Source organism: Rutilus rutilus (genome assembly GCF_951802725.1).
Source record: "Rutilus rutilus genome assembly, chromosome: 18".
NCBI classification, from domain to species: Eukaryota; Metazoa; Chordata; class Actinopteri; order Cypriniformes; family Leuciscidae; genus Rutilus; species Rutilus rutilus.
The window spans coordinates 2,031,505-2,045,379 of record NC_140231.1 but is presented as its reverse complement, the minus strand read 5'-3'; the positions used below and the strand labels follow the sequence as shown (position 1 = coordinate 2,045,379).

At 38.4% G+C, this 13,875-nt stretch overlaps 1 protein-coding gene across 19 annotated transcripts in view; it reads left to right on the top strand.

The window, feature by feature from the left end:
* The first annotated feature begins 10,541 nt into the window (after positions 1-10,541).
* The window catches only part of rapgef6 (Rap guanine nucleotide exchange factor (GEF) 6), a 141,210-nt gene continuing 137,876 nt past the window's right edge, over positions 10,542-13,875 (top strand). For 17 of the 19 annotated variants that reach the window (XM_084386826.1, XM_084386825.1, XM_084386839.1 and 14 more), the window contains exon 1: positions 10,692-11,160. In XM_084386826.1, the coding sequence (XP_084242952.1) occupies positions 11,056-11,160 (105 nt within the window). In that variant the 5' untranslated portion in view covers positions 10,692-11,055. Of the gene's footprint in view, positions 11,161-13,875 lie in introns of all 19 variants that reach the window. The other 2 variants (XM_084386819.1, XM_084386820.1) reach the window with 2 other exon arrangements.

Here is a 13,875-nt window from a genome sequence, read left to right as displayed (position 1 = left end):
AGTTCTTCCTCAGTTCTGCACTGCAGAATAAGAGTCCTCGCGTTGTGATTCTTAACGCGTTTATTGCAACTACATTTCATCTTTTTTTTCATCAAATAACCAGACTAACATGGCTCGACACAACCCGTACTGGGGAAAACACTAGACAGGGCTTTCTTCTGTGTAGATATAAATTCACCTACGCTTTGCATCAGCTGGGTATGCAGGTAGCCTAAATGACGGCTGTTAGCCTACATGGTCGCCCTCGCCCAATAATTTTTTTTTAAATAATAAATGAAGATATAAATCAATATAATTAGTTGTAAATTTAATATTTTTAACACTAATACAAAAAGAAAAGAATAATGCATGTACAATATGTCTATATTAACGTAAACGCATGACATTCAGACTGACTAACAACCGGAGAACAGAGAACAACAGAGATACATACGATACATACTCTTCTGAGTTTTATGATGTAGGCCTTGTGTTTTATTAAAATGTATTAATTTATGTAACCCCTAGGGGGCGCTCACACCGAAATTTGTAAAGGTAGACTAGAAACCCCCAAAACCCACGCTCCCTTCTTAGATATTGAGGCAGGTGGTATCCAATGAAGGAAAGGACATGGGACTGATGTACTCAATTATAAATTTATTAAACAATCAATATAATAATTGGCAGTAAAAATAGACAAATATTCCCTCCAGGTAACAGTAAGCAACTTTACAATAAATAGATCACAGTGAGTTAAAGCATCATAGTGCATGGATACAAGATATAAAGTCTAACAATATCAAATCTACAGTGCATAAAGTCTACTAAATAAGTACTGCTCACAAAACACTCAAACACTGCAAGAAATACTCCAAACCAATACTACCATACAGACACACACAACACAGCATTTCACACTTCACTAGTGAACATTACATTACAAAATGGATACTGTTTCCAAGTGGAATATTGCACAATGCCCATAGGCCGAATGTTAGAATGGCTTAAGCCCAACTAGATCCAAGTCATCACTGGTAGTAGCCGCTCCTCAGGACGCACACATGCACACACAAAAATACAAAATAAAACAATGATTAAGCTCAGGAAAAACAGTGGCTAGTGACCAACGTGGGCAATCCTCATTTTTCTCTGCATCAAAGTCGTATGCCCCATAGCAATTTAATTAAACGATGTGGATGACTGAAAGCTGTGCACACTCTCTATTGTTGCTTGTTGCTGCAACACCTGCGTAAGATCACTACGCTAGTTCTGTAAGCTCTTTACAGCTGGTGCCATTTACTGGACACCATAAACACAGACCCCAGACCGAGGTTGAGCGCAACACCTGTGTAAGATCACTCCTTACTATGATGACAGCAAGTTTCTGTACGTGCTCTACTGCTGGTACCATTTACTGGACACCATAAATGCAGACACCAGCCCGAGATTGCTGCAACACCTGCGTCCAATCACTTGCTATTGTGAAAGCAAGTCTCTATAAGATAGTCACTGCTGGTTCCATTTACTGAACACCATAAAAGCATCTGCCAGACCGAGCTCCTCCCGTTTGCACAACTGATACACAATAAGACTCACCCTTCAACTCACACCGCATGTTTTTCCTGTTCATATCTCCCCACATTTAAAGGGACACGTCACTTACGCCACCTGATCCCAATAATCAGCAAACCTTAAAGGTACACTTCCCAAACTCACCACCTGACCCACTACATTTATATCTCAAAGATGTGCGCTTGTATCGCAGCGCACCGGGTCATGTTGAGAGGGAAACAAACGCATTTTATTATTAGCCTATTCAGAAATAGTGTAAAAGATCGGTAAATAAAATGCAACATTAACATTATAAACACTATTAATAACATATAGGCTATGTCTATGCGTATTTTACTTCCCCTTACTAGCCTATGTCAAATCCTTAAATGAATGGTAGGCCTATTCAGAAAACAACAAGAATGAAAAATAAGTAGCCACGTACAATAAAAATATAGCCTAATAGCTTATAAAAATAGCCTATTTTGTCCTTTATTATAAACAACATTTAGCCAATTTTAAACGCCAAGCCTAAACGAATTGATTTGAATCGAAACTGAAACTGTTCCGACGTTGGTTTCGCGCATCTCTCATTCGGTCCAAAGTTTCCATATTTGCAATGTAACATTTGGATGCTAACTAGTAATGTAAAGAAGGCTTTATACTTAAGTCGAGTCCCAATACGTATAGGCTAAATCAGCATCTTCACAGCAAGGGAAATGAGTTTGGAATAACAGCAAGTAGCCTACTGTGCGGCACAGCCTTTATATTGTACAACAGACCAATTAAATTAAGCAGAATAACTTTTTATATGTTTGGTTGACTGTGTTTTATTTTAATAATGAACAGGCTGCGATGTTAGCCATGCCAGAAGTGAACTGATAGAGATGCTGTGTGAGCGAGCGATGCGCCGGCGACATCACTTGGATTTGTTGCTCAGCAGGGGAAATAATAATATTCTGTCGTTTAATAATCTGTCATTCGAAACAGTAACATTTATATTTTTATTTGTGTACATTCAAAATGACTACAAAATGTCATGCCTTTGGAAAATAAAGAAAACAACATGATGCGCTGCTTTAGCGCGCCTCAGTCTCCTTGAACATCTTTCTGGCGCACACCACAAATGAACCAAAATAGAGTGAATAGCCTTCTGACGCGCCTACTTTTCAAAGTCAACATTTAGATTATTTGAAGTAAAATGCATTATATAGTCACTTAAGAATAAAAAACAGCGTGGTTCATGATAAAAATAAATAAACAAATAAATAAACGTGACTTTACAGTTTGGAAATAGGAAAATAGCAAACCCCTGGCACTTGAGAACTCCTGGTCTACACAGAAGAAAGCCCTGTCTAGTGTTTCCCCAGTACGGGTTGTGTCGAGCCATGTTAGTCTGGTTATTTGATGAAAAAAAAAGATGAAATGTAGTTGCAATAAACGCGTTAAGAATCACAACGCGAGGACTCTTATTCTGCAGTGCAGAACTGAGGAAGAACCGGAAGAACTGATGACGGGACAGTTTGATCTTCGGCTGACAAATCAAATGAAAGGGGCGTTTCATTCCCACCCACGTGTAAAATTCGAATATTCCAGCTGTTTATACATTTTTCTACCTCAGAACGAAAAACGAAAAATCAAGCTGAATTCTTGTTTTTCGTTGTTTTGGAAAAAATGAACATCGAAAAAGGAACTGTTTTCTCATTTTTCTACTTTCAATATTAAATTAAAAAACGACTGAACGAATGATACACGGATTATCTATCTATCTGGTTTGCTGTATTGTCTTGATATAACTTTACATGTTCAATTAAAATTGCCCTCCCTGCTGCGTTACTGTAAATTAAAGGTATACTTAAATGTATGTGTTTTTAAATAAACACACACACACACACACACACACACATAAAATCAGCATAATCTTTTTAAAGAATTTTAGTTTTGAATCACTGCAACCTTAAAGTTTTTGCTTTGTTTACTTTTGCTTAAAGTTTTTGCTAATCAGTTTGTGTTTCTGTCTGTGTGTGTGTGTGTGTGTGTGTGTGTGTGTGTGTGTGTGTGTGTGTGTGTGTGTGTGTTTGTGTGTGTGTATGTGTGTGCGTGCGTGCTGTTTAAATGAATTTAATTTTAGTTTATAATTTTAATATTGTTCTTAATTTGTTTCTTTTGATTGCATTATATTATGTAAGCAATAAGGTACGAAAGGCCATGCTGTATTGTGAATAAGTCACGGCTGAAGGGCGTTGTTATATTACAGCTTATTTGTTGATTCAGTTTTAATTGTCCAACACATAATCGCCTAATAAATGAACAATAATGCATCTCTATCTCTGATATTTTCTTTTTAAAATAATACCTTATAATAATGAGACAAAACCATTACTGCTGAAAACTACTGGAACATTTAAAGAAACCACTTCACACATGATGATGAACAGAAAGTGGACGTTCTTTATCTCTCCTTTATGTCGCCTAAACAACATATTTATTCTTTTTTTATGCACATATCGTAGTAGAATTAAGAGGAAAAAAGAGAGAAAAAAATATACAGGGGAATTACGTAAAATGAATTAACAAGAAAAAATGTTTCAAGAATTCTACAGTACATCTTGTATATTCTATTTCAGGTTATATCAGGTTTATATCAACCCCTATTCTTATACAATAAAAATATCTTTACTAGAAAGCTGAATCTTTCATTTGTAATTGGGTAAATACACATTGATAGAATAAATGTTTAATGGATTCAGCAGAAGACACATATGAATGTTTCCTATGTTTCTGAAAATCTAAAGACGTCTTGTCTCACTGGGTAAATTAAACTTTATATATGACTTCTTTAACTTTATTGTTGAGACAGTACTGGGTAAACTCCAGACCTCTTTCCGATGATTATACAGGGAATTCCAATATGATTTGCATTTAGGTAAAGATATTTCTGGATATTGTTTTTTATAAAAAAAAAATATATATATATAAATATATATATATATATATATATATAGATCTTTTTCACACTGCCTAATTTGAATAACTCTGTGTGAATGTTGTGTGTTTTCCTCATGAAGCTCCAGCACAGTTATATTCAGTCATCACACTGCCATCTTCTGGACACCACTGATCATAACAGCATGTGACGCTGTACGTGCTCGTGCACCATATGCAGAGATCAAAGTGCACTCAAAAACAATTAAGCTTTTTTTTCTTCTTTTTTTTCAATTAATAGTAAAATTCCATCCAATTAAATTGAATAATCTAAAATCTCCTAAAAATTTAAAATATTTACTTTACATAATCTGTAATGATGTTATGTATCTCTGTTATGAATGTTATGTTATGATCTATGTATGATTATGATTTCTCAGAGAGAAATGTTTTAGTTGCAAACTTGTAGACTTTTTTCTCTCTCCCACAAATACAACACAACAGTTACACCTTCTCAAATTCTTCATTGCAGGTTCACAAATCACATAATACAATACATGGTGCAAAACGCATCAAAAAATGTGAAGTCACAGAGAAATTTTGCTAATCCGCAAATCAGTATGTGAATTCATCCAATGAGAGTTGCACACTTGTAGAATATTTTCTAACAAATGTCTTGTATATTTTACTGGCACAAACACGAGTACATAACTACAACTGCTTGAATCTGCTGCGACGAATCTCAAACACTGTTTTTCGCTTTCAAGTGACAAGTTTCGTGTGCTCTCCCTTTTGCAGTATTGGCAGAGCCCGTCTACGGAGAGCCTGGCCACTCCCTATTAAGCTCTATTGTACCGAATTTCAGTTGTAGTTCCACCAGAGCTCCACTGGGGGCGATCGCCCATGAGTGCAGAATGAATGGGAGTCTATGGAGCTAGACGGCTAAATTTGTCTCTTTCACACGATTGCCGTTGAGAAATCTCAGATTTGATTGTAGGTTTTGCAAGTTCAACATGGGTTATAGGTTGAAAGTTGAATGAATGAGTACTTATGTCCTTTCGATTTCTTACAGGTTGAGTTGTTGTTGCCCATAACACACTAGCATTCTGCTAATGAACGCTGATTGGTCAGTGAAGGACTGATTACGACCAGAGATACCGCTTGATGGCATCGTGGCATCCGAAGCAGGACCAGAATGTTAAGGTCTTTTAAAACAACAAAACAAAAGCTCTTCTAGCACGTGTGTTTACCTGTCAGCTGTACGATGTGTATGACGTCATTGACATTTTAAAAGACTTTTTAAAGCAAATAAGTGACTCTAAAAAATCTAACACCCAGCAGTGTGTAATTTCTTTGCATCTCCTTTCGACTACAACATTCAAATTACTAGACAAAAAAATAGATCGCCATAGACCTCCATTCATTCTGCACTCGTCCTGTGAGCGCCCTCATGTGGAGCCAGAGTGGAACTGCAACCAGTTCAGAAGCCGGAAGTTTACTGAGAGTGGAAGTTCTCCCCTTATTAGACATTCTCTGGATTGGTCTATGTGAAAAATGTGGAGCAAAAGTGAGTTGTGCATCTGTAGAGGCAGTGGGCGGAGCCTACATGAATATTCATGAGTTTCCCGGGCATCCACGTGGAACTGCGCATTTTAGTTCACGCTCCTCGTTCCTCGGCAGGTTTAATGGATTATTTCCATATAGATAAATATGGTTTCAGCGCGAACTTAAACTACAATTGTGTATCGTTTCGTAAAGTTCATAATGTTTTTATTAATTTGCACGTTTTATGTATTCATCGATTGATTATTGCAGGCATTCACTTCGTGTAGGCCTATATAAAGCACAGCAAACTTCAACTCGTCATATAAATTGCACCTTGCGAAGCTTTAAAACTGTCACTTTTTACTAATTGTTATCATTTGTTGATTGCAATAAAGTAAATAAACCCTCATAAATGTATCTGTGGGCTAACACTTTAAAAAAAAAAAAATATCCTGGTGTGATTGTTCTTCAATTCTTGTTCATTTAAATAAGCCAAATCATTTAAGACCACACACAAGCATGAATGTGTTGCTTTGGAAAGTACAATTTGGATTAAACAAACTTGTATGGACAAAAGTGGATAAATTACATCTGGTACACCTAGGTTACTGTAAATGAGGAAACAAAGAAAAAAACGTAACATTCTTTTACGGAATATAATGAGCAACCAATCTGATGTTCTATAAAACTATATTTACAAATATACATACTGGCAAAATAATGTAATAATATATTTTTTTAATGTTTTGATTGCAAGGTGTGCCTGTGCTGGTTTTGATATAATAATATATATAGGCTACTACTGTTCAAAAGTTTGGTATTAGTAAGGTTCTAAGGTAAGGTTCTAAGTAAGGTACCAAGACTACATTTATCTGAAAAACAGTAATATTGTGAAATATTTTTATCAACTGTTTTTTATTTGAATGTTTAAAAAAAATTCTTGTGAAGGCAGAGCTTACTCCAGTCTTCAATATCACATGATCCTTCAGAAATCATTCTAATACTGATTTGCTGCTCAAGAAACATTTCTGAATATGATCACAGTTGAAAATGGTTGTGCTGCTTAATTATGGAGCATATCTTTTCAGGATTGTTTATGAATAGCAAGTACAAAAGAACAGCATTTAAATTTATTTAAAGGGGTGGTTGATTATGATTTCACTTTTCTAACTTTAGTTAGTGTGTAATGTTGCTGTTTGAACATAAACAACATCTGCAAAGTTACAACGCTCAAAGTTCAAACTTTTGTAAAAGTTCAACATGATGATGAGATGATCAATGTGCATTCACAACAACTACAGAAATGTCTCCACTAACATTCAGAAACATCTAAAAGTGAAACTCTTGAGTCTCTCTGTAAGGCTGCACTCGCTACTGGTTATTCTGGGATTCTGGATGAGTTATTGCTGGAGTTTCTGAAGCTTGTGTAAAGACTCCGCCCTCTTCTGAACGGAGGCGGAGCAACAGCTCATTTGCATTTAAAGGAACACACACAAAAACGGCGCGTTTTTGCTCACACACAAAAAGAGGCGAATTTGACAAGCTCTAATAAATGATCTAGGTGGTATTTTGAGCTGAAATTTCACAGACACATTCTGGGGACACCAAAGATGTATATTAAATTTGTGAAAAGGGGCATAACATGTCACCTATACAATGAAAAATGATCTAACTACATGACATAATATTGTACAGGTTGTGTTCAGACTGTATGGTATCAGACTAACAAGTTAGTTTAGTTTTGGAATCGATCCGTGATCAGTCGCTCAGTGATCAGTGTAGTTTAGTACGCACTGGTTTCTCGGTGGTCAGTGTAGTTTAGTACGCACTGGTTTCTCGGTGGTCAGTGTAGTTTAGTACGCACTGGTTTCTCGGTGGTCAGTGTAGTTTAGTACGCACTGGTTTCTCAGTGATCAGTGTAGTTTAGCACGCACTGGTTTCTCAGTGATCAGTGTAGTTTAGCACGCACTGGTTTCTCAGTGGTCAGTGTAGTTTAGTACGCACTGGTTTCTCGGTGGTCAGTGTAGTTTAGTACGCACTGGTTTCTCGGTGGTCAGTGTAGTTTAGTACGCACTGGTTTCTCAGTGATCAGTGTAGTTTAGCACGCACTGGTTTCTCGGTGGTCAGTGTAGTTTAGTACGCACTGGTTTCTCAGTGATCAGTGTAGTTTAGCACGCACTGGTTTCTCAGTGATCAGTGTAGTTTAGCACACACTGGTTTCTCAGTGATCAGTGTAGTTTAGCACACACTGGTTTCTCAGTGATCAGTGTAGTTTAGCACACACTGGTTTCTCAATGATCAGTGTAGTCTAGTACACACTGGTTTCTCAGTGATCAGTGCAGTCTAGTACGGACTGGTTTCTCAGTGATCAGTATAGTTTAGCACGCACTGGTTTCTCGGTGATCAGTGTAGTCTAGCACGCACTGGTTTCTCAGTGATCAGTGTAGTTTAGCACACACTGGTTTCTCTGTGATCAGTGTAGTTTAGCACGCACTGGTTTCTCAGTGATCAGTGTAGTCTAGTACACACTAGTTTCTCGGTGATCAGTGTAGTCTAGCACACACTGGTTTCTCGATGATCAGTGTAGTCTAGTACACACTGGTTTCTCGGTGATCAGTGTAGTTTAGCACGCACTGGTTTCTCAGTGATCAGTTTAGTACACACTGGTTTCTCAGTGATCAGTGTAGTTTAGCACGCACTGGTTTCTCAGTGATCAGTGTAGTTTAGCACGCACTGGTTTCTCAGTGATCAGTTTAGTACACACTGGTTTCTCAGTGATCAGTGTAGTTTAGCACGCACTGGTTTCTCGGTGATCAGTGTAGTTTAGCACGCACTGGTTTCTCAGTGATCAGTTTAGTACACACTGGTTTCTCGGTGATCAGTGTAGTTTAGCACGCACTGGTTTCTCAGTGATCAGTTTAGTACACACTGGTTTCTCAGTGATCAGTGTAGTTTAGCACGCACTGGTTTCTCAGTGATCAGTGTAGTTTAGCACGCACTGGTTTCTCAGTGATCAGTTTAGTACGCCACTGGTTTCTCAGTGATTAGTGTAGTTAAGCACGCACTGGTTTCTCAGTGATCAGTGTAGTTTAGTACACACACTGGTTTCTCAGTGATCAGTGTAGTCTAGTACACACTGGTTTCTCGGTGATCAGTGTAGTTTAGCACACACTGGTTTCTCAGTGATCAGTGTAGTTTAGCAGGCACTGGTTTCTCAGTGATCAGTGTAGTTTAGCACGCACTGGTTTCTCAGTGATCAGTGTAGTCTAGTACACACTGGTTTCTCAGTGATCAGTGTAGTTTAGTACGCACTGGTTTCTCAGTGATCAGTGTAGTTTAGCACGCACTGGTTTCTCAGTGATCAGTGTAGTTTAGCACGCACTGATTTCTCAGTGATCAGTGTAGTCTAGTACACACTGGTTTCTCGGTGATCAGTGTAGTCTAGTACACACTGGTTTCTCAGTGATCAGTGTAGTTTAGCACACACTGGTTTCTCAGTGATCAGTGTAGTTTAGTACGCCACTGGTTTCTCAGTGATCAGTGTAGTTTAGTATGCACTGGTTACTCAGTTTCTCAGTGATCAGTGTAGTTTAGCATGCACTGGTTTCTCAGTGATCAGTGTAGTTTAGCATGCACTGGTTTCTCAATGATCAGTGTAGTTTAGTACGCACTGGTTACTCAGTTTCTCAGTGATCAGTGTAGTTTAGCATGCACTGGTTTCTCAGTGATCAGTGTAGTTTAGCATGCATTGGTTTCTCAGTGATCAGTGTAGTTTAGCACGCACTGGTTTCTCAGTGATCAGTGTAGTTTAGTATGCACTGGTTTCTCAGTGATCAGTGTAGTTTAGCACGCACTGGTTTCTCAGTGATCAGTGTAGTTTAGCACGCACTGGTTTCTCAGTGATCAGTGTAGTTTAGTATGCACTGGTTACTCAGTTTCTCAGTGATCAGTGTAGTTTAGCACGCACTGGTTTCTCAGTGATCAGTGTAGTTTAGTACGCACTGGTTACTCAGTTTCTCAGTGATCAGTGTAGTTTAGCACTCACTGGTTTCTCAGTGATCAGTGTAGTTTAGCACGCACTGGTTTCTCAGTGATCAGTGTAGTTTAGCACGCACTGGTTTCTCAGTGATCAGTGTAGTTTAGTACGCACTGGTTACTCAGTTTCTCAGTGATCAGTGTAGTTTAGCACTCACTGGTTTCTCAGTGATCAGTGTAGTTTAGCACGCACTGGTTTCTCAGTGATCAGTGTAGTTTAGCACGCACTGGTTTCTCAGTGATCAGTGTAGTTTAGCAGTGTAGTTTAGCAGTGTAGTTTAGTACACACTGGTATCTCAGTGATCAGTGCAGTCTAGTACGGACTGGTTTCTCAGTGATCAGTATAGTTTAGCACGCACTGGTTTCTCAGTGATCAGTGTAGTTTAGCACGCACTGGTTTCTCAGTGATCAGTGTAGTTTAGCACGCACTGGTTTCTCAGTGATCAGTGTAGTTTAGCAGTGTAGTTTAGCAGTGTAGTTTAGTACACACTGGTATCTCAGTGATCAGTGCAGTCTAGTACGGACTGGTTTCTCAGTGATCAGTATAGTTTAGCACGCACTGGTTTCTCAGTGATCAGTATAGTTTAGCACGCACTGGTTTCTCAGTGATCAGTGTAGTTTAGCACGCACTGGTTTCTCAGTGATCAGTGTAGTTCAGAGTCATGTGAATGTTGAGGCGGCTCCGGCTCGGCTCAGTCAGGGCTGATGTTCAGTCATCATGCGCTGTTGTTGCACGCCTCTGTTTGGAGGATCACATGAACTTCTGATTATTTATGATGTTTTACGATCACAAATGGAGAAATGACCCAGGAATTAAGGATCGTTTTTTGTCAACTTTCGCTTTTTCTGATCCGCGCTTTCAACAACACTTAACAGCGACTTCACTCAACTTCTCATGCTAACCGAAGCTAACTCAAATCAATGCCAGATTCCTCACAATCATCATGTTCATGATGGGATTTTTACTTTATTCCACTTCAGTTCTACATTTTATTTTATTTTAACGACACTCGTGGATATATGAAGTTTTCATTTCCGGAAATCAGGGAGTTTAATATGAATTCCTCAGTGGATTTATCGCTGAAGAAAGCGCTGAAAACTCCTCCGACACGACGAACTGCTGAGGTAAAAACACCCACAGAAATACCCTGATTATGCAGACACGACTAAAAGAAACACTTTATAATGTCAATAACTCGCCAAATTCTTATATATCAACACAATGAAAATCTTAGCCTATTAGTTTCGATTCAGGACTCATTCATTGCAAATATTCATAAACTACTTGTGTTCAGTGTTTCATACTGTAAATATGAGTCTGTAGTGCTAGTTGTAATCGTTTGTTTTGGGTCTCTAAGTGATGTTTTTGTGCTCTTTATGAGGTTATTTGTTGTACATTGACAGATGTTCAACTAGTCCACAGGCAGTAGTACAGTAGAATATTTGATTCATCAGCTCTTAAGTCATTTATTAATGACAGAAATCAATGAAAGTTCACTGCATTCCAGCGGTGGAGCCGGGCTGTGTCTCAAATCCTAGTGAGTTGACTGACTATACCGTGTTTCTGGGCCTCACGGTATAAAAACCCAGTCAGCTGCTTACAGAGTAAGCGTTTCAGTCATCATAGTGGCAAAACCTTGTGATCTGCCAATTATGAAAGCATGTATAGGGGCTAAAATCCTAATATTGTGGTGTATCTGATGATCACTGTATGCAGATGTTTGGAGGGAAGACTGTTATTGGCTATTAATGCTGGTATTGGCGGGCTAGACTGCATGACAGTGTTGCCATGACCTCTTTCTAGTGTGTGTGTGTACACTGTTGGGTGAGATGCACATCTGGATTATTTCAGTGGTTTTAAAGAAGACAACACTAGTGGTGCATTGTTACAAATGTTATATGAGTAAATCTGGGTCATGGTATTAAAAACCTGCCATAAGTTTGACCCAAGATATCTTGAATATCAGTTCAAAGTGCAAAGGTTGGTTTTATTGCAGGGCTCAACAATTATAATTTTTTTTTGTTTTCGTTTGGTCGGGGCAAAGTTATTCCTTGCAATTTAACCAATTCTCATCCGTGTTAGATACCAACTAGATAACATGATATTGGTGACGTCGGCTGGATTTGCAACAACAAGAACATTGGCAGAAAAAAAAAAGGTTTGCGTTTGCATGGCATAAAAAGCTATTATCAATGGGAACAGAAGTGCAAGTGACTGTGAGCGGGGCCAAAAACTATTGATCATCAAGCACTGTATTGTGATGGTTTGATCATGAAGTAGGACACTTTCAAACCATCTTGTATAGTGTGATGTTAAAGGGATACTCCACTTTAAAATGAAAATTCTGTCATCATATACTCACCCTCGTGTTGTTTCAAACCTGTATGAATTTCTTCTGCTGAACAGAAAGGAAGATATTTAGAAGAATATCAGTAACCAGACAGTTTCTGGGTCCCATTGACTTCCATAGTAGGAATAAAAAAAATACTATGGAAGTCAATGAGACCAGAAACTGTCTGGTTACTGATATTCATCTAAATATCTTCCTTTCTGTTCAGCAGAAGAAAGAAATTCATACAGGTTTGAAACAACATGAGGGTGAGTATATGATGACAGAATTTTCATTTTAAAGTGGAGTATCCCTTTAAAGGGATAGTTCACCCAAAAATGAAAATTATCCCATAATTTACTCACCCTCAAGCCATCCTAGATGTGTAAGACTTTCTTCTTTCAGCCAAACACAATTGGAGGTATATTAGAACATATCCTGGCTCTTCCCAGCTTTATAATGGGAGTGAATGGGGGGTGAGAAAAGTGCATCCATCCATCATAAAAGTAATCCAAACGAGTCCAAAGCAGGGCTCTAGAGTGCGACCAATTTGGTCGCATATGCGACCAAATTTTGTAAGTGTGCGACTAACATTTTTCCTAGGTCGCACCGGTGCACCTAACGTCCTCGCATCCGCTGCCTCTGCACGAACGTTTGTTGGCGTTTGTTCTCCTTTGACGGAACTCACACTCTTCTCTCACGCGATGCCACAGCTCGCACAACACGACAGCCCTGCTTAATGAGTGACGACGGAGGACAGAATTAAACATTCAAACGTAGCCTGGTTACACTTAAGGTCTGTTATATTAGTATGATTTTATTTTAAATTTCGGCTTCCAAAGATTATAAAAAATAATATATTGAGGTAAAACCATTAAAAACTATCTACGCGCAACTTCTTCCCTTCGCAGCATTACGCTTTCATTTCTCCCTAAAACTCAGAATCAGAATCAGCACGATCGGTGATTGTTGTAAATGCAGTCTACTGTTGCTAAATTGCGGGACGCGTTTAATAATTGAAAGAGCTATTAAAAACACAAAAATCTGCGCAAGAGATGTTGTTCGCATGGCGGCGCGCGCTCCGAAACAGTCCGAGACAAGCAAATTATACTTTCGGTTTCATGTGCAGATTGTGCGCGTCTAAACGATCAATTGTACACAAAAGCGTGTCAAAATTACCGGCTTTGAGATTCACTAAAAACAGTTTATGTCTTAAAGACGTAGTTATGGAAATAGTTGGGAGAATATGGTGCATCAGTAGCCTATTAGATCTGCACCCGGTCTTAAAGGGGCCGCAGTCTAATAAACATGCTGACGATTGCGCCATTACTGCAAATCAAACAACAAGAGAAAAATCACTCACAGCTCTCGAAAGAATAACTTCAGCTTTGATAAGCATTAATCTATTTATGATCAATTTTACAGTGTTATTTTACATTTTATTACTTTATTAGATTTCTTTTTAGACCATGCCTGAACAGTAGTAGGCCTTCCTGAAATTAAAGCACTG